At 36.8% G+C, this 20,940-nt stretch overlaps 1 protein-coding gene and 1 long non-coding RNA gene across 5 annotated transcripts in view; both read right to left on the bottom strand.

The window, feature by feature from the left end:
- Positions 1–5,548: 5,548 nt before the first annotated feature.
- On the bottom strand, positions 5,549–10,318 carry LOC107833278 (uncharacterized). Of its 2 annotated transcripts, XR_001659003.1 has the most exons (3): positions 9,690–10,318; positions 6,788–7,155; positions 5,549–6,757 (listed from the first exon to the last, which is right to left on the bottom strand). It is a non-coding gene; the product is annotated as an uncharacterized LOC107833278 (long non-coding RNA). The 2 variants fall into 2 exon arrangements; XR_001659002.1 differs by having other exon boundaries at positions 5,549–7,155; positions 9,690–10,309.
- Positions 10,319–18,645: 8,327 nt separating this feature from the next.
- ttc17 (tetratricopeptide repeat domain 17) overlaps positions 18,646–20,940 on the bottom strand; it is a 16,882-nt gene continuing 14,587 nt past the window's right edge. For 2 of the 3 annotated variants that reach the window (XM_016662049.1, XM_007574558.2), the window contains exons 23-25: positions 19,961–20,080; positions 19,718–19,861; positions 18,646–19,627 (exon numbers count right to left, since the gene is read on the bottom strand). In XM_016662049.1, coding sequence (XP_016517535.1) covers positions 19,496–19,627; positions 19,718–19,861; positions 19,961–20,080 — 396 coding nt within the window. In that variant the 3' untranslated portion in view covers positions 18,646–19,495. Of the gene's footprint in view, positions 19,628–19,717; positions 19,862–19,960; positions 20,081–20,131; positions 20,518–20,940 lie in introns of those variants that run through there. The other variant, XR_001659001.1, reaches the window with a different exon arrangement.

Genomic DNA, 20,940 nt, shown 5'->3' with positions numbered 1-20,940 from the left:
CATGACTTGGCATGTTCAACCCTAGGGTCAGGCTATGCAGGGCTCAAACTACAAAGAAAAAAAGCAAGCAACATCTCAAGCTACACACACATCAGACAGCAAGGTCAATGTGAAGACTATCACACTATTAATAAAACATAGACAAAGTAACTGAGCTGCAAAAGGGTAGGGTGGCTTCTCTGGGTCAGGGACCAGGTCCTGTCCCAAGCAGTGGATGGATAGATGGTCATTAAAATATCTAACTCACTCTGTGCCAATACAGCCTGTTAGCAGTTGTGTTAAATGAATTCCAAAGATAAGCAAAATAAAATGAGTAAAATTTATAATGTGATAATGTGCTTTACAATATTGAAGCATTACTTTATTTTTTTTTTCTGGCATGTATACCACTAATAACTCTGAGATCTTTGCTAAGCAAGTGGATTTCATTAGCATGCAACTACAAGGGCTCAATCATATTTTCATAGATGCTCCCTTCTTTTGCTCAACATCTCTTACACACACAGTTTTTTGAACTGTGGGAACCACTGAACCAGAATCTTGAGGATTCTGCGTCTCATGTGTGCCTCATTTATGAATGACTCTGGAATTGTGATATAATCAGGCTGTCCTCCCAATCAAGTCCACTTCACTGAGACAAAGTTTGTGAATGAAAGTAGCAGTGGAGGCCAACAGGCTCCTTTTGCCTCACTGCATATTCTAAATCATTTTGCATGAGTGATCCAAAAATAAACTCCCTTCTCCCTCTGATGAAGTTCCATTTATAGCCACACACACACAAAAAAAAGATCAAAAGCAACTTCAGTTCCCAACTTCACTTCCAAACATTTTCCTCTCTCTGGCAGACTGATGTCACTGTGCATGTTAAAAGGGATTCTGAACATTTTCAACTAAAACAATCTGCCCAATTTCTCTACAATCTAAATCACCAAGATCAATAGCTCAAAACAGATTACTTTTAACTATTGGAGTTCCCATACGGTATGCCCATTTCTAACACACACACAGTCTTACAGTATCTGTGTTGAAATGTGGACTTTGAACTCTAGGGTTACGCGTATGAAGTAACATCAGGTAGCCTGTTCAAATGTCAAGGTTTGATCAGTGAGCAACATGGAAAAATGGACAGTATTCAATCTGATTTGATGATCCACTCGAACCATAATCCAGTCACAAGATTTACTAAAGTTTACAACCAAACTGTCTGATCATTCCATCGTGTTCAACATACCAGAAGGCAGTCACCCGCATTTTCTGCTAGGGCAAACAAGATAGGTCAAGAGATGTGTGTGCGCTGCTGCAAAATGGGAAGATAAATATAGATTCAGCAGATGTGAATTATTAAAATATGTTAGAAAAACGGCTGCATGGCAGTGTCACAAACTACTATGTTAATTTTATCAAATAAAACTTCGGTTTACACATATTTTGTAGCTACGATTAGTTATGCAGACCAACAGCATTTTAAGAGTATGGACAATAAGTTTGTGATAAATGTATAAAGTTTATCAGATTTGGCTTTTTCTTACCTTCCTTTTTGCAAACTTGATTCAGCACATTATCATTCATTGCAATTCTATACATTTCTCAAACAGACTGGATACATTGTAGCTGGGAACAAAGAAAACAACTGCAACTAGTGACAGTTGAATAGTACACATTGTCCTGATACTGGCACAGCTATTTTCTCATTTGCAAGGCCTTTCTAAGTGTTATATATAAAGCACAATCTAGTGAGATAGTGTCTTCACTCTAAAGACTATCTGTTCCTTAAGTCAGTACCGAAATGGGAAAAAGGGCATGTAGGTATGCAGACATTTGCAACAAGATTTTAAGTCTTCAGGAACGGGTGTTGCAGATCAAAATGAAAATAATATACCACATATATTTATTGGCCAGAGATGGGATAAAATGTTTCCCCAGATTTGGATAAAAATAAAAATGTGTTGATGGTTATGGCTGTGGGCAGGAAGGATCTTCATAGCAGTCTGTATTACAGTGTTTCTGAAAAAGCCTAAGAGAAACTCTGCAATTTCACCATACTATCAAATGGTAATTGAATTAAATTACATGCCGTTTTAGGTTTTAGAAGACAAACTGTCTTACTTAGTTTTCAATAAATAGGGTCAGTTATTGGACATGGCGATCACCAGTCTGAGCTTCTCTGTCCAACTGATAGGTGCATCTTTATGATGACATATTTCTACTCTCGCTGTAATCCGATTAACAAGAGAAGTATAATAAAATATAGACCTGACAGACAGATGTAGATATATCTTATATCAAAACAATACATGTTGGGTTGCTAGTACAACAATATGCAAGATTTGCTGTTATCATTTGACGTCTCTTGTTACAATTCTCACTTCACCAAAACCTTATCAAAAAGACTCACTGTCACTTTTTTTCTGCATGATTAAGACCAGTTTTAACTGCGATATTACTTGACATTAGTGTTTCCAGCCTTCTGGACTCTCACCTGCCCACTTTCCCAGTTTGTTGGGGGAGATCAGTCTTCCGTTGCCCAGCACCCACACCCTGAAGCCGGACAGTAGCCGGTACACGGAGCACACGGACAGCCAGGCCGCGGTTAGAGCACCCAGCCAGAACAGCGGCGCTTCCACGGCCTTACACATGGCTTCTCCGCTGAAAGACATTCCCGCACCGGTCCTTCCTCTGTCTCTGCTCTGTGGTGACACTGACACCTGGACTTCTAACCTCTTTACTAATTAAACAGGCGCTGCTCAAAGTGCAAAGGGAATCCCAGCTTAGACGCCCGAGTCAGACGCTTCCTCATGTGTGTTTCGCTGCTGGTGATTGGGTCCTTCTTCTTCTTCTTCTTCTTTTGTACGTTTCTTAGCAACAGTGAAAAACCGAAGCATTATCACCACCTACCGTTGAGCAACATGTCAAGAATTCAAACTGTTCAATGATCGATAACTGGACCATTCTCTTTTTCTCTGGAAATGAACGATTTTTTTGTGATACAGATATTTTTCTTGAGTTGTTTTTTTTAATTATTATTATTATTTTATATTATATCTTATACTCTGGAATAAAATAGATATCTGGCTATATCTTTTCACTTTTGAACAACGGGATTTTAATTTAAGCTTATTTTATTTATTTATAGATATAAAGACCCTATTTATAATTTACTTAACTCTACAGCTCTGTATCTGTATGCCTTTTTTTTTGTTTGTTTTGCTTTTTGTTTGATTGTTGTTGTTTTTTCCCCACTATATTTACACTAGTAAATCTTTAAAATACAAGGTGTCATTTCAGGAGAAACCCTTTTTGAATATATACGTGCAAAAAAACCAATATGCTAAAAAAATACTAGTCAGTACAGTTCATAACCAATTAACTAAAAACCATAAACCAATGAACTAACACACACTCTTGCACTCAATACATTGCAAACTCTTCTTTCTATGTGGTGTTTGTACTTGCCATCTAATTTCTTTTTTATATCTCAAGATATTTTAAAAATGTATTATAATTCTGAAGTACTCCATTGTATTTAATAATATATATTTAGTTATTATTTTTATTTTTTTGTCATTTTTTTTATACCACTGATTTGCAACAGCTGATTTTCAACTACATCTTTAAATTCACAGATTTTACAGAATTTTAAGTTTATTTAAATATTTATTTATTTGATATATTTGGTACTTGACTTAACTGTACAATCAAATCTACAAGTTATGTGGTAGTGGATATGAAGATAAGGTGTGTATGCTTTATATTTAAAAGTAATATTAGACATTTGCTTGTTTGTCTACCTCTTTGTTTATAGGCATATGAAATTGAATATGCAATACTGAATTTCACCAACATGACATAAATCATGTTGGTATGAACATGATTTATATCTTGCATGATTTTTGTACTAGATTTATCATGTTAAGGAAACCAGTTAAAAAAAAATTAAAAACTGAACAATTGAGCTGTATATATAATAAAATGAAATAGCCTATGTTTACTCTGATTGTATTTCAATAATTTCTTGATTGTGTTGGAATTATATTTTTCATCTCAAATGCCGATCAATGATTTCACTTCACTTGTATTATTTGACCGATATTTTATACAACACTGTTTAATTTTTACCTTTCTTTGGGTTTTTGTGCTTTCATGCATCTATGGGTTATGTTGTTAGATTTGTTGATTAACATATTAGAGAACCTTGATCCCTTGTTCAAAAATAATAAACCTTAAGTCAGCAATGGCACTAAAAAATGCACAAGGTCACAATGTGAATAGGTTTAAAACTTTATGAATGTCAACACAACTCCTTCATGTTTTAATAAAACACATAATTATGTCCAAGTTAGTGTACAGATGCAAACACATACACACATACGCACACACACACACACACACACACACACACACACACACACACACACACACACACACACACACATACGCATAACATAGTTCAGTCAAGTGAAGCAGACATCAGTGGTCTATAACGTTAGTGTGAGCGTTACATAAGCGCATTGCTACTAAAAATAGAAATGCACCAATTGTAAACATGGGTCTAAACTGTCGGCTGTGGACTTTCAAAGGAACCTGAATGAAATTTAAATCAGAGCATTGTCTCGGTCGCAGATGGACCGGCAGCTGATCCTTACTGTGAATGCCCCAAGGCAAGTCCTGTGAGTCTGCTGCTCATGCCTCAGTGAGTGAGCGTGTTGTAGGTGAATGAGGAGTGTTGATTTCAACTGTTGCATTGATTGGTTCATGAAAAAAGTGCCAAGCTTGTTAATATATTTGTACTTAAAATGTCTGTAAAACAGTGCTGCAGGCCGATGATCACACATTCTTACTTTACTGGGCTTTCCTTTTGTTTTATGCTTATTAAACTCTACTTTATTGTTTAGTTACTTTGCAGGCTTACAATGACAATAATAAACTCTTGTTTTTGTATACTCTTTATTGCATAAATTCAACTAAACTTAGAACAAAATTAATAAAATAAACATAATTTACACTGGCTTTCATTTACATATTCACAATGTGGATATTATATCTCCTAATTTAGTGTAAACTGCTCATGTTATCTGGATCTCCTTCTGTTTTTTTATTATTAATCAGAATTTACGTGAACAGTGATTACATGTTAGCAGTGTTTAATCTATATTACTTGAGCATTGATATATTAGCAAAGTTGACAAAGTAAACTCACCAATAATACAAAAGTTTAAAAATATATATTTTTATTTGAATAACGATGCAATCTATACACAACTTCACACACCTAAAAAATAACCATAATAATAATAATAGTAAAAAGAATAAGTAAAAAAAAAAAGCAGAGTGAGATATGAAAACTCAAATAAGGGAGTTTTCACTGTTTGATTGAAAACATAGGAGTAAATACATTTACCATACATGTAGATCTTAAAACAAAGATGAGCATTCACATAACTTCTGATATATCAGTTTTATGTTACCAACCTTATTAGAGAGAGAAAAAAAAAGATTCATACTACAACTACTTTCCAATGAGCCCAAAAGAGTGAGATATATAGAGATATTTTTTCAATTCAGTGTTTGATACATGCTGGTCTTTGGTGACATTAGTACCATGTCACGTCTTTGTGGGAGCTTAACACAGTATTCACATTAACTGTGCAGCAGAATGTCTTTCCACCTAGAACACATCCATCCATCCATCTACCAATTCATCCATCCATTGTATACCCCTGCTTATCCTTGCAGGGTTGCTGGGGTAGGGGTGACCTATCTCTAGCGGTCAATGGGCGAGAGGTGGGGCACACCCTGGTCAGATCGTCAGTCTGTCATAGACATGCACGACACACACTCACTCCTGAGGGCAGTTTAGAGAGACCAATTGGACACATGCATGCATGGGTTCAATCAATTTAGACTGCTGCTTGTAAATAACTATGATGATCAGAATGTCTCCCATCCAGATACATATACACTCCTAGTACCATTAAACTGCTTCTAATTAAAATCCAAGCTCATACTGTGTACAGAAATAAAGAATTAAATAATGAAAGAGAAGGAAAAAGACTGTATAATGTCAAAGATCGTCACAGTCATAACAGTTAATGTTGATTCATAGTTCTTGTTTTTATTTATGAAGAATTAAAACACGTTCTGGTGGATTTTCTCATGAAAAAGGAGCATAAAAAAAATACATTGTAACCCTGCAAAAAAAAAACAAAAAAAACAAAAAAAAAACACGAAGAATAAAAAACATTTTCAGCTTCTAAACATTGTTTATTCCAAGTTTTAAATCCACTTAAATTGTCACATGATAAAAATATACTTTAATTCCCCTGCTTTTTCAAGGGACTGTGACCGATGTGCAGACGCTGATGTGCATGAGATGGAAAATTGCAAAGAAAGGGATGAATCACAAACATGATGCTCCTTAGTTTGTGAGGAATTGGATAAATTTGACTATTTCTAGGAAAAAGTGTGAGGGGAGTTTACTGCCCATGCTCCCCGACATGGGTAAAATATCAGCCTCATAGTTATTTAAAGGAGCTTTAAGATTAATGAACAGTTCAGTCACTTACGTCAGCGGCATATTGGGAAAAAAAATCATGTGTGAAATTTGTTAGAGGAATAAACAAAACATTCAGATGTTGTATAAATTGTTCAGTGCTATGAAACACAAAAAATATTATGTATGGAGAGTTTAATAAAAGATGTGGTAAAGTATGGAAGGTAAAAAAGCAATAACAAGAACACAAAAAGTTAAATCATTTGCCTGAATATTCAGAAACCAACCTATTAATACAGCGCATGAATAGAACACCTAATCACAGCTTGCAAAAATAAGAAGACACAAATTAATTTGCTTTCTAATGGAATTTTAAGTATTTACATCATTAATAGCTAGATAGAAAAAAAAAAAAAAAACTCTTGATGTCTTAATAGACTCAATTGAAGTGCAGTTTAAAGATGAGAAGGCAGACATTCTTGACCATTTCACAAAAGTAAAACCAGAATATGATGCAAATTTTTGTTCACATCTTTTCCAGGATTTGTTCACATCTTTTCCAGGATTTCCCACTCACTGTAGTCCACTTGCTGATCTAGATGTTGTTTGGTCACTGCTGCTGTCTTCAGGTGTTGTGTGCTGTATTTGCGAGTTAAGTGGGGAGCCTGGGAGTTAAAGCGGTAAGAAAAATTAGAAAGTGAACACAACGTGAGGGCGCAGAAACAGTAAAAATCAAATTTCTTTTGCTGCGTCAAACAGAAAAATGATTTGAAAACATGCGCACGCTGGCGTGACGGAAGATATATGATGAACATGGATAGATTCAATAGATAATTTCTATTTTCAGATTAAGTGTATGTAATAATATAAAATGCACATGAAAAGTGTGTTGAAAAAGAAAGCAATTTAGTATTTGTATTGATGTCTCAAAATGTAAAAAATCTAAATATATACCATATTTTGGATAACTTATTACACGGTAAATTCTGGGCATAATGATAATTGTTTTTATTTTCTCCCACTTATTACATTATGCAGTCTTTCCCATGCACCTGTTTACAATTGAGATAGAGCAATATAACAAAATTTAAACATGCTGAGATTAGATAGATAGATAGATAGATAGATAGATAGATAGATAGATAGATAGATAGATAGATAGATAGATAGATAGATAGATAGATAGATAGATAGATAGATANTAGATAGATAGATAGATAGATAGATAGATAGATAGATAGATAGATAGATAGATAGATAGATAGATAGATAGATAGATAGATAGATAGATAGATAGTTAAGTGCAATCAATATGTTTTTAAATAAATGAAATATGTGTCCAAAACATAAATTATTTTCTATTTCACAACTCTTCTGAAATCTAGATATTTTTTTCTTAAATTTCTTTATCCCTCCACCCTCCCCTTTGCACAGCTAAGCAACATTTTGCGTAATTGTGCAAACTGCTGAAGAGTAAACTGTGTATAAAAGGTGTGTGCATCTTCGTGTTTGCCTTTTCCTCCTTCAGTAGATGCAGAGACATAATAGTTGTATTTAAGTATCGAACCAAACGTCTAGCTATTACATTCAAACACTGCCTGTGTGTGCGGAAGCACTTTGAGGGTCCAGCTCTCGTTGTTACAACACACCAGAGAGCCCGTTTTGACAGCAGCAGTGTGACTCCTCCATCCAAAACAACACGAGCGACGTTAACGTCCTCCACGAATGCTTTTTGGGGTAAGGGCTTCCCGGATTCATGTATGCACAGCAAGCCCAGACCGCAAAAAGATTCGTGACGGACAGCTGCTATAAATCACAGTGAATCTCCAGTCCACGACTCCCCGGGGGTCTTCATCCTCAAAGTGTCTTCAGCTTTTGCACTGTCGTTTGACTTGTTCATTGACTGAATTGTGTCTAATCTGAACACTCGTCTAACTGGTATTGGCTTTGCAGCAACACGCAGCCTTGTTATTAAAAAGAGCGGCGATGAAGAGAGGCGGTATCTTATCGCCGTTATAGACTTTAACACGCAGCAGAGGAATGCTTGTGGTCTGATTGGACAGGGTACCCAGTCATCCACCAATAGGGATGCAAAGAAAAAGAGCACCTAAAAGCAGGAGGCCAAAGCACCTGACAGTTTCTTGACTACCTCTGCTCTCATGGTCATCAGAGCGGTTTAAAACAATCGGGCTGCAGCTGAAAACGCACTACTTTTCATCACAATCAGATGTGTGGATCCAGACCGGGCGTGTTACTCGGAGCGCATTCATCTTAAATAAACATAAAGTTTTATTTCATTATTTGCAAAGGGTTAATTTTGGCTCCAAATCACCAGCTGCTGATGTAGGGGCCCCACCCTCGCCTCGTTTTCATTGGGCCGCCCAGTCTTTCAGTCGAGGACGCGTCTCCCCAGCCTGTCACGATTCTCCCCATCTGTCTCGAGCGCACCGGAGCCAGACGCCACTGACGCAGCACGCGCCTTACTCACTTTTAGCAGTCACGACTCGAGGCTCATCGTGCACAAAAGGGAGGAGAGATGAAAAAAAAAAAAAAAATTTGTAAACGACTTCAAATTCTAAATGTAGTATTTGGTGTGAGGCGTCGAACTGCTCTCCCTTCAGTTTAAGCATAAAAATAAAATCATGTTTATTCACACAGCGGTAATGCGTGAAGATCAAAACCCATCAAAAAGCATAAAACTCTGGTGCATCAAACTAATCAGGGCTGCCCATGGCGGTATTCGTAGTTGCACTGGGTGTAAACCAGCAACCGCTACCTGAACCGCTTCAGCACCGCTACCAGAGGGACAGCTCCCTTCACACTTCTTGGCTGAGAACCACTCAACAAATCTCAGAATGAGGATCATTAGGTAACAACAGCAAGAATACTGACAATTCATCTCTCATAAACAGGGAGAAGACTAATTTGCCTATTTTAATAACAGTGTCTGAGGGTGATCCCCGTGTAGCTGTAAGCACACACCGGTTGATGTTCCTTCCAGCAAGCTGCAGAAATAGCAGCAATTCTTACGAAAAAGCTCTCCTTAAATGCTATGTGTTTCAAGAAGGCGACCCATCCTAATCAAAGAGTTGCAATGCTCAAAATTTTACGTAAAAAGAACAACAAGGAATAATACTGATGCAGAATACTGGGATAAAAAGGAAACAGGTGCATTCAGAAAAAGGTTAGAACAACTCACCGTTGTAGCTGCAGAGATTCTGATAAAAGCACGGAAAGAAGGTTTTAAAAAATGGACTAAACACCCTATTTGTCCATTAAATCTGCTCCGGCTTTTCTCTTCTCTCACTGTACTCTTGAATGGTATGCCTTTTATAGGAGTGATGCCCCCTATCTATTTCTGGATCACGATCCAACCCCGTTTCTATTTTTAGCTCGCGCGTGATGAAAAAAGAAAAGCTCGCAGAGGTTCCTTGGAGGAATTTCGAGCGTGCGGCGTTTGAGAGCGAGCGCGAGCCTTGTTTGCACGGTGGGCTGCACGCACGCACGCGCAAGCCCACCCGCATATTGTCCAATATATAGTGATCATGATTTCCACAAGGAAACCACTTGGACCGGGTTTGCCAACAAGAGTTAATAATGTGCAAAATTTGACGCTTAGAAAAAACAATAATAATAATAAAAATAAAAATAAAATCATGATTTGTCGCTGAAAGCACGGTGGCACCCTCATCTCCCAGCGCGCGCGTGCATCCATGCGCGCAGAGACGCACCCACCATGTGGAAAGGGGAAAAAATATGGCGAAAATAGTCAAACGAAGCTATAATTGTAGAGCTCGGTGGTGAATAATTGGGTGTCCTTTTTTATTTTTAACGCCTAAACAAATGGATAACTAAAACAGACTTCCTTCTGCTGCGGGCTGCGTCAGTCACACAGGCATTGACGTCAGGTAGAGAATCTCCCACTTTGAAGGTGGAAGCAAAGCCTGCTTTTGCCTTTAATGTGAACAAACACCATCGAGGCCCCAATTAGCCAGTAAAAATGTAAACGAGTAGAGGATGAGCCAAAAGACTAGCCTGCACCTCTTTCAATAGACCGAAGCGGCCGCGGTTTGGTGACTCTAAAACGTCTGTTTTATTTCACATAGAGCATCAGGAGCAAAATGGTGAGTAATGCGAGAATGGACTCGTATAAAGATTGCAAATGTGCTTAAAATGGACTTCAGGTTGGGTGTACTCCTTCGAAACAACCACAAGTGGCCCTCCGACTGATAATGCGGAGCAGCACAAAAAGGTGGAGGGTTGCCGCGGTCTCAGTCCTGCAGACTCCCCCCCTGCATAGGGCAGAATGCTGAAACGCGTAGTAACGGAGCGGCGCTTGGCCGACCGATGATGCTATTTTTAACTCCCATACTCAACACGCCTGGCGCTGCGGGTTTCTCTGCTCAAGGTGTTACTGTACTGGAAGCGGAATATTAACCCACGCCTGCTTTCATCGGACAAATTACAGCCTTTCCAGAATAAAAATAGAAATTAAATAAAAATACTCTCCAATATTTTTTGTATTCTTTTTTTTCTTAAACCCGTGTCTCTTTAAGAATGGAGACACTGTCTCATTCATTAAAGCTGCAACCTGCAGGATTTTCATGGCATTGCATTTGCAGGAGAGTGAACTTTCGCTTCTTTTTCTGTCTTATTAACGTTTTCTGATTACACTGCAGCTACGATGTTCACTCTTGTCTCTCTGTTTTAAACATTCAAATGTTGTTGTTTTTTTTTTTTTTTAAATAAAAGACCAATTATTCATAATGTAGACCCACTCATAATATTTGCAATACAGTGAGTAGCCTTTCACAAGGAAACTGAGACTATAAATATTGTTTATATAATAATCTATAAATCTGAGAAATGTTATATTTTCAATTCGGATTCCACCCTTTTTCCTGGCTTGATTAATAGAAGTCTTGAAACTGAAACAGTGAGATTTTAACCTATCAGATGGTGATGGAGCAATGAGGGAAACTAAAACAAGTAGGTGAGAGGTCTGTAGTTATAGAGAGGTCTGATATTATACTTTGTATAATATCAGAGGCTGTTTCTGAACATTTGTGCTTTCTACAGTAACAAGGACTTTGGTAGATATGCAGTTTCTGATCTGATATATAACTTGGATATGTATAGACTTACTTACAGTAAGTATTGTATTTATGTTTGAATAGTGCAGAAAATGTATAATGTCTCATGCATATTGACTTGGCCTACAAATGGCACAGCGGGCTCTGCAGATAAAAACTAACATTAACACAATGAACAGGGCCGGCCCAAGCCTCCATGGGGCCCTAAGCGAAATGTGGTTTTGGGGCCCTCCAGTTCTGCTAACAATGTGGACTGACTGCAATCAGCAGTCCGATCATTAGATCATTCACACATCTGCTATAAACTTATTGCATCTTTGGCTGTTTATATTATATACATGTATAATAGGATACATTTATTGGCCAACTGATTTATCGACCAGTTGATTTCTGGGTGCCGATTTCCTTAATTTTGGGGGATCGTGATTGTCCGATACTTACACGTGAAGCCCATCTTATCCCCTAATCTTATCTTCATCAGCAAATGTTTATAAATCAGCCTCTGTCCTCTTCTGCTCTGCAGTGAGAGGTTTGACTGACAGACCAACCAGGTCAGGTCTAAACATTTATAGTTAACTACATTCACCCCACGGTTGCCAACAGTGACTTTCTTGCTATATTTAGCAACATTTCAGACAAAAAAAAAATAATAATATCAACCAAAATCAAAATCAGCAGGTCAGACTTTTTAAAGATTGGTAACAAGGGATCAGCCAGAAAACTGCAATCGGTGCAGCCCTACACATATATTCATGACATTGTTTGATTAAATAAATTTCTCTTAAGCGTTACTCCAATAGCTAAAAATTTAATTTATACCAGGTGAGTCTTTTTCCCCTGGAATAGGGACCGGTACTGGACTGATTCTGAGCCTTCAAATGATTTTAATAGAAGTTTCACATAACTACCACATTTCTATACATTATCAACTATATATTATTGTAAAAACAAATCACTTCACAGTGAAATTGTGTGTTTTTGATATTTTTAGTTTGCACTAATTGTTTTGATAAATGCACTAGCTGTTGCCCAAATACTAAGTGATGTGAGAAATGCACCAAAGCGACTGAGAAAAATTAAATTAGTGGGGGGTTAAATAGTTGATGATTGTAATCAAATTGTAATCAAGTAACATAAGTATTACTTGAAATTATTACTTGATTAAAAGTAAAAAAGAAAATGCAATGCTATATAACTGCGACAAGAAATACATTTTTCTAAAGTAACTGAAGTAACGGCAAAAGAGTAAATGTTACTACCTATCTCTGATTGCTTTACATGTAAAGGCATAATAAAAACAATTAGATCTGTACTAGGCACTAATGTCACATACATTGTATTCTCTTTTAACTTTAGTCCTTCTGTGGGTAATCAATGCTAAACGTGAAGGCCCAAGAAGTTTGATAGAAAACCTCAGTAAACACCACTATTATGACCCATTAACCCAGCAAACCAGTCATGGATCATCTTTGAAGATGTTTAAAGCACAGTTAAGTGATTAAACATTACACAAAAGGCTTAAACATTTCACAAACCACTATTCAATCTGAAATGCAACAATGAAAATAGTGTAGTACAACTACAATCCTACCAACACATGGCTGTTCAACTAAAATGACAGGCCTGGCAAGGAGAACATCTGGCAGAGTGGCAGCCATGATAACCCATGAACAGTTGCAGAGATCCACAACTCAGGGGGAACCTGTGGGGAGGATAACTGTTAGTCATGGACTTAGAAACCCATGGAAGAGTGGTAAAAAGAAAGAAAGACAATTTTAAAAGAATGCTGTGTCATGCTTGCTGTGCCATGTGCAGCAAGCATGACAGCATGTGAAGAAAGAAGTTCTGGTCTCTGGATGAGACCAACATGCAACATGCAACCACACACCGTTCAGTCTGAAACATGGTGATGACAGCACCATGCTGTGGGAATGATTTTTTTTTTTTTCTGCTGTTACATGGAAGCTGGTCAGAGTTGATTTGAAGACAGTTGAAGTCACATCCAGTGCAAACCTGGAAGGAAATATGTTGGCGTCTGCCAAAAACTTGAGACTAGTGGAGAGGTTAAGATTCCAATTGAATGGCTTAGTTAAACCATATTCTTGTGTTTGCATATTCCAGTCAAAGTCCAGATCTAAATCTAACTCAAAATCTGTGGTAAGGCCTTTGACATTGATCTTTACAGATGCATTTCCATACAGTCTGATTCCCTCATTTTTATAAGTGTCTTGTATTGTTGAGATAAAAATCTGCCCTAAATAACTCTGGAGTATTTTTCCATCTAGGGATACCCAGGTTGGAAAACAAGTCCAAATCATCACCCCTCACCAAAATGGTTGACAACTGGTAGTCTGTGATACTGTTAGATTTGGTTTTCTTCAGACATAGTACTCTCTATCTTCGACAAGCATCCAAAAAAACCTTCTGGAGTCTAATATGTTGTTCTTGGGTTCTTTGCTGTCTGCTTGAACATTGCATGCTCTGAACCAATGGGGAACTTGTCATGAGGCCTTTTCCCAGGAAAATAGTGATGGCTTTAACTGTTTTCCATTTGTAAATTACATTCTCACTGCAGATGAAAGGTTTTAAACTGTTTGGTAAAGGGTCTTATATTAGCAGCAGAATTTTGAATGAAGTGTAAGGGACTCATTGGTGAGCTGTCCATAGTGCTGAAGACCTGTTCACATTGGGGTTTAGGATGATGTGCACAAGGCTGCAAGATGTTTTGGACATCAATTCACTAAAAATAAAATTAATCAACAATCCTTTTGAGATATGTTTTTTTATTCTTTTTTTTTTAAGTGAAAACATTCAATTTCCTGTTCCTAATCTTTATTATACAATGTCTGCATATTCTCTGTAAATACACTCACTGGAACATGACTCTGGGATACATGCTGTTAAAATGATCAGGTGATGAACTAACAATAAATATGTGTTGTGTTCCTGCAATACTTAGCTTTAATAAAAGTGAGAAGAAAGTACCTGCTATAAGAAATTCAACATGAAATGCCAGTAAATATATTGTTGCACCATATTTGCACCATAAACTATTGTTAAAAACAAAGCAAAGCCCACATTGTAGATACATGCATCCATGTATGTATTTACTTACTTCTTGCAGAGTTCCCAGGGACCTGGTGTCTATTGTCAGCCATCAATAGGTGGGAGGTGAGGTGAACTTTGGAGGTACCTTAAATACAACCTGACAACATAACAGACATTTCATAACTAAGCACAGCAGCAACAATTTCAAATGGGATCTTTGACCAATTAGTTTCTCGTTGTGAGTCACAAAGGAAAATGCTTTGTAGGTATGATTTTGCAACTTTGCATTCTCCTTCAACACCTCTAGAATATTCCTTTATATCTCCATAATCTATAAGAAGGCAACTTCTGAGATTCAATGTTATAATTTACTGTCCAAAAACAGCCCCTCTTCCTTTTTCTTTTTAGTATACGAACAAAACTTGAGACATGGTTCCTGCTGTTTTGTTATCAAGTACATATAATTTGTTGTTCAAGAGTGTGCTCTGTTTGGAAGTAACAAAAGTCAAAATTTTAACAAAATTAAATTAAGAAGCCCATTCCAGTAATCCACAGTGGAGAGGTGGGATACACCTTGAACAGTTCATTAGATTATCGAGAGACATATAACTACACACTCTGACACTCATGCTCTGATCAATTTGGTATGCAAAGTAACCCAACATGTCTTATTTGATTCTACATAAAGAAAGAAGAGTATGATGAGTAAACCCACACTCGGAAAAGAGGAAAAAGCCAAAATAAAATCATACAATCTGAGTAATACTGAAATGAAATATCTATTTATGGCCAATATAGGTAGATTTATGCTCAACCAATAAACGGTAAAATATGACTGAATTGTAGACAAATGATTGTATTTGATGAGAACTGCCTCAATTTCCTAGTGAACACATAAAATGGAATCTGAAACAAAGATTCAGCCTGTGTATGAAATCTTAATGCACTTTATCTCAGTGCTTTTAAAAATAGCCTTTCATGTCCATGTAGGGAACTCACAATTATTACATAATGTCTTGCATCACTTTCATTCAGTGTTTCTAAAATAAACCACGCTGAGCTAAATTTACACTACTTGCATACGCTGAGCAAATTCCAACATGCCTATGAGCATCAAAAGTTTACTATAACGACGAATGACTGAAAAGTCAAAAACTAAGCCTTTTGAGAATCTATAAAGCTGATTTATTAGGAAGTGAATGCAGCATTCTTCTGTCTCCAAAGTGTAATGAATATTTATATAGACTAAATCCCAAATATTATTTTTTCAGTGAAGCTATTCAACTGGTTACTAACATACAAATGCCAAAAAAACAACAACAAAAAAAAACTAATAATTTTAGTGAACTCAAAAGCTAATAAGTAGCTCCTCCTTTGAAAGATAAGAGCAGTTTTTTTTGTATTTATTTAAAAGTACAAGCTGTACAAATTAATTCAAATGCTGATATTTGGAGAGTGGTTTTCACTGTGGAGAGGATAATATTTAAATCAAAATTTAACATATCTGGAATATAATGTTTCAAGATAGGTTTGCTTGTGTAGATATAAGATTAACGCGTCCTGTCTGCTATTGCGGTAACGAAAAATTAGCTGCCTCAGCTTCAAAAGACTTAACAAAGGACTCCCAGTGAGAATACCATCGCTCTGAAAACACTCAATGGGAACAGAGCTTTCACACACACCCATTCAATGCAGTGTTTCTGTGGTGTGCCAACTCACATGCCTATTACATAACAGGGCTCCTACTCCCAGGCCTAACACCCCTGACAAATCCATGCACGCTTTGCAGCACATGAGCTATTTATACACTGCACCCAAGACAGGGATGGTCAAAAATACCTCTCCAGTCAATTATTCATTGAGAAACATTCCAAAACAAGAGTGAAGAAGAGGTTTGACTGCACAGACATGGCGAACGGGGATGACAGTAAATATGATCCATTTGCAATGCAGCAGGTTTTGTCCACAGTGGATCTAAAGGAGAGGGGAGGGCTTTGTAGCTGCAAATTTCCCCTTGCATGTGCTTTTCTTTTCTTTTTTTTTATAGGATTCCATGCATACACTTTAGTTCCTCTGCAACCATCTTGTTACTTCACAGGATTCTAAAAATAGCAGCCTGTTTTGTGCTTGAGCCATTTTTAGAACGAGTATTTTCAGGGGGAAAAAAAGCCAGCAGGAAAAAAAAGTGCCTTTTCACATGAATACCATGTGGCTGTTCTTTCTTATGTAAATGAACACAGTGTTCCATCCTTGGTTCATGACGCTCCATGCTGCAGAGGGAGCAGCACATTCCAATGCATAGCTCTAAACAGCCAAGGGGTAATTAATATCTCAGCTTTGTATTTTTTAAATTATATACGAGTGAAATATTGTCTGATTGCAAGATAACCTTTTTTCATACTTCACCATAATATTATTATATTATATATGTAATTTGATAAAAAAAAAAAATCCTTAGCATATTTAAAAAATGCTGAAAATGTAGTACAGAAAAGTAAATAGTTTATGTTGGAAGTAAAACCAACTCCAAAATGTGAGTCTGGTTAGCAGTAAACAAGGACAAGTTGAGTGACAATAGAACTTAACAGAAAAGCTTGTTTAAATATACAAAGAACTCATTCTGGAAACTATCTTTTGCAAGATAGTTCATCACTGCAGCTATGTAAGATTTAAATAACAAAAAAAAGCATGTTCTGCAGTCTTGTGGCAACTAATAAACAAACAAACAAACAAAAATAAACAAAGGGAACAAAGTAGAGCCGGTGAACATTACTATAAAGATGGAGTTTGCCAGTCAGCATCTATGTTATCATTTGTTGGAATGTAAATTGTCAAAACCATTGGTCGCTTATCTTTACATACACCATTTTTTTAATGACATCTCATTTATGACACAAACTACAACTGGGCAGTAGATCTCTGCAGATCTTACTTCTTTAAGAAACCTCTGAGATTTTAAAAACTTTTACTTATGGTATAAAATTATATGATTAATTTACATGTTGGGGGACTGTATTTACTCTGGGAACAGGTCAAGAAGTTGTACTGAATTCATTTAGGAGCATCAGAATAAAAAGGGGGTTCAATTTCTTTTCAAAATGAAAATAATTTAACCCTTTTACTTGAAACAACAACCATGTACTTTGGGCATATTTTGTCATTAGTAACTGCAGATTTCAATGTTTTGTAGACATTTTTTTTAGAGAAAGGTCCAAATTCTAGAGTAACACATTCCATCTACATAATTCATTTAGACTGTATAGCTTCATAGATACTTTCCACATTTTCCAGCAACAGAACTTTATGACAAATAGTTCAGAACCTGAAATGTATTATTTATGCCATCCAGTAAAATCTGGACTCATAACCAACTATTTTAAAATACTTCTACAACTTAAGGAAATTAAAGGCATACAAAATGACTTACCTCATGAAATAATAAAATCTATATGCTCCAGGAAAAGAAATCCATCAAAAAATTACTAATCTTAGAAAATATTTCTTCCCAGTACAAGGTTTTCTTCAACCAGGATATGATGAATTTCCTGGTTGATGAAGTTTTAATGGTCTCACTTTCTGAATTTATGTATTTATTGCAAGAATGAAAATCTAAATCTGTATGCCCTAAAAAAGTACTTCACTCAAGTGTATTTATATAACATATATAATGCACAGTAATTTTGTCCTTGTCCTTTGAAGACATATTTTAACAGTATCTAAAAGATACTGTTAAATAAAAGCGTTGAGATGAAATAAAATGAAAGTGATGTTGTCATACTGAGAGGGAGATGATGTAGGAGCTGACAAATGATGTCTGGCTAGAAAAGGTCCAGCAGTGCCACCACTAGGCCAGAGTGACTTGTTTTGGATGAGAGTTTAAACCAGGAGTTTTTACATAGCAGCAGCACAAATGTTGTGTATACCTTATGCTAAACTAGGAAGAATAAAACCAAAGTTTTCACTTCCTAAGGACATGCATACGTCACACCAAGAAATAAAAGGAAATCCACAAGCTGCCTTTAAAACTGTACATTTAATACAGATTTGTTTTTAATAGACTGTCAATGATAAATCCTTTTTTGCCATGTAATTTCCACATGTTAAGAAGCAAATGAAACAGCATGTCATTTTCACTCTTTCATATTTAAATTAGCTTGTAGCAAAGTCAGTTTGTAGGTCCCATATAAATAGGAATGATAAAAAGAAAAAGTGCATAAACCGAGAATTCCCATTCATTGAAAGAAGCACAGAGAGGGCATTATCGCTCAATTAAAACTCGTTTAACTTCTGAGTTGAGAAGCACATTCCCCTATCATCTCAGCAAAATATTTCTTGCAAAATACTGTAATACAGCCTTTTCATTTAGAATTTAAAACTGGCACCACCTTTGGGAGATTATATGTCATTATTCTTGAAAACAGTGGAGCAAAACGTTATTTTTTATTTTAAAAATGTCTTCAAGAAGAATAATAATAAAGTGTTCTGGTTGGCCCAGGTTGAATTAAAAGTTACAACAGAAGTAGTCGGACTTTAAAAGCATAACTTACTTTGACCCCCACATATTTTTAAAGTTAAGCAAACAGGAAAAAAAAAAAAACATGATATGAGCATCACAAAGTTTTGATTGTGAAATAGCAACAGTCTTGCAGTTGTGGGGCTAAATTATCTACATTTCAACCTAATTAACACAACCGTGTTCGACCACCAATGAAGAAAAGGGGCCTGAAATACACAAAATTAGGACTGTTAACTTTCAACTTCCCTATGTTTTCATTTTATTCAAATAGTTCTGTGGTAGAGGATGTCTGAATGTGTGCATGTGTGTGATGTGTTTATGGTCACTGGGTAGGTCAGGTTGAGTGGTTTAGGGCTGGCGACGCTCCCTCTTGGTGAGCAGATAACACTGAATGGTTCTCAGTCGATCTTTGGCAGGGGCGAACTCTGGCTGCAGCTTCAAAGTGGATTCATACCAGTGCATTGCTTTCTCAAACTCCTCCTGTAATGAAGAAGAAAAAAAGATTTAAGATGCTGTTACAGTACAATACCAGAAAAAACGACATCAGAACCAACAATTTAGTGTTGTTACCATTGCAATATAGACATTGGCAAGGGTAAAGTGGTTCACGACAAAGTGCGGTGCAATCTCGACAGCCATGCGAGCGACTGTGAGGGCATCCTCCCACAACCTAGCGTTTTGAAAGATGTTGGCCAAGCTGATAAGTGGTACATCCTGTTCCATAATTCAAGAGTAGAAAAAGCACCATAAATATATTTTATTTATGGATTTATTACTTGCTATAAGTAGACTAAATAATTGTGTCTATCTTGCCTTCATGTGATGAGGGGCATAGTTAAGGGCTTGCCGCAGGCAGTCGATGGCTCTCTTGCCTTGACCTTTCACTCTCCAGTACAGTGCAGCCATGCTGGACAACACCCAAGATGTCTGATTCTGATTGGNGCAGCCATGCTGGACAACACCCAAGATGTCTGATTCTGATTGGCGGGAAAAAAATGCAAAATTAATTGAGTATGAAAAGTTAATACCATTTTAGTTACCTGGTCACTTGTTGCAGACCTGTTCATGTTTCTCCTTCTCAACACAATTCAAACAGAAAAGAAAACTTGCATGATTTATGTTTGAAATTGTAAAATAAAACAAAGACAGTTATCAGAACTGACTCCAAGACATAAAACCACCAAGTCTTCAATCTCTTGTGGTTCTTCCTTTGGTCAATAGAGAAAACTTGGCTTTGATGTTAGAATATCTGAAGACATTTTTACTCACTCCCTCCATAAGACAAAAATAACTATCAGTAAATATAAATGCATAGCTCTCAAGTACTTGACAATTATCAATGTTCAATTTAAAACTCAACTCCCACCTCTCTCTCTCTCTCTCTCTCTCTATATATATATATATATATATATATATATATATATAGCTGACTGTATAGCTCAGTGGGTAGACACCAGTCTACCACCCGGGAGACCGGGGTTCGAATCCGGGCTGTTCCTTCTCACTCCCAGAAGGAACAATAGCAGACATAGAGCACAGTTACAAGTACCTGGGAATACCACAAGCAAAAGCAAATGGCAACCTCGATGAGGTCACAAGGAAAGGAGCCACAGCCAAATGCCTTATTCGTTGGAGGTAAGTCCTGAGAAGCCAGCTCAATGGCAAGAACAAGATCCGTGCAATAAACAGCTATGCCTTACCAGTAATCAGATACCCTGAAGAGATGAAGGCCACGGATGTTAAGACTTGGAAGCTACTAACCATGCATGGAGGGTTCCACCCCAAATCCAGCA

Source organism: Poecilia formosa, unplaced genomic scaffold (genome assembly GCF_000485575.1).
Source record: "Poecilia formosa unplaced genomic scaffold, Poecilia_formosa-5.1.2 Scaffold356, whole genome shotgun sequence".
Lineage (NCBI taxonomy): Eukaryota > Metazoa > Chordata > Actinopteri > Cyprinodontiformes > Poeciliidae > Poecilia > Poecilia formosa.
This window is presented reverse-complemented; position numbering and strand designations above follow the sequence as displayed.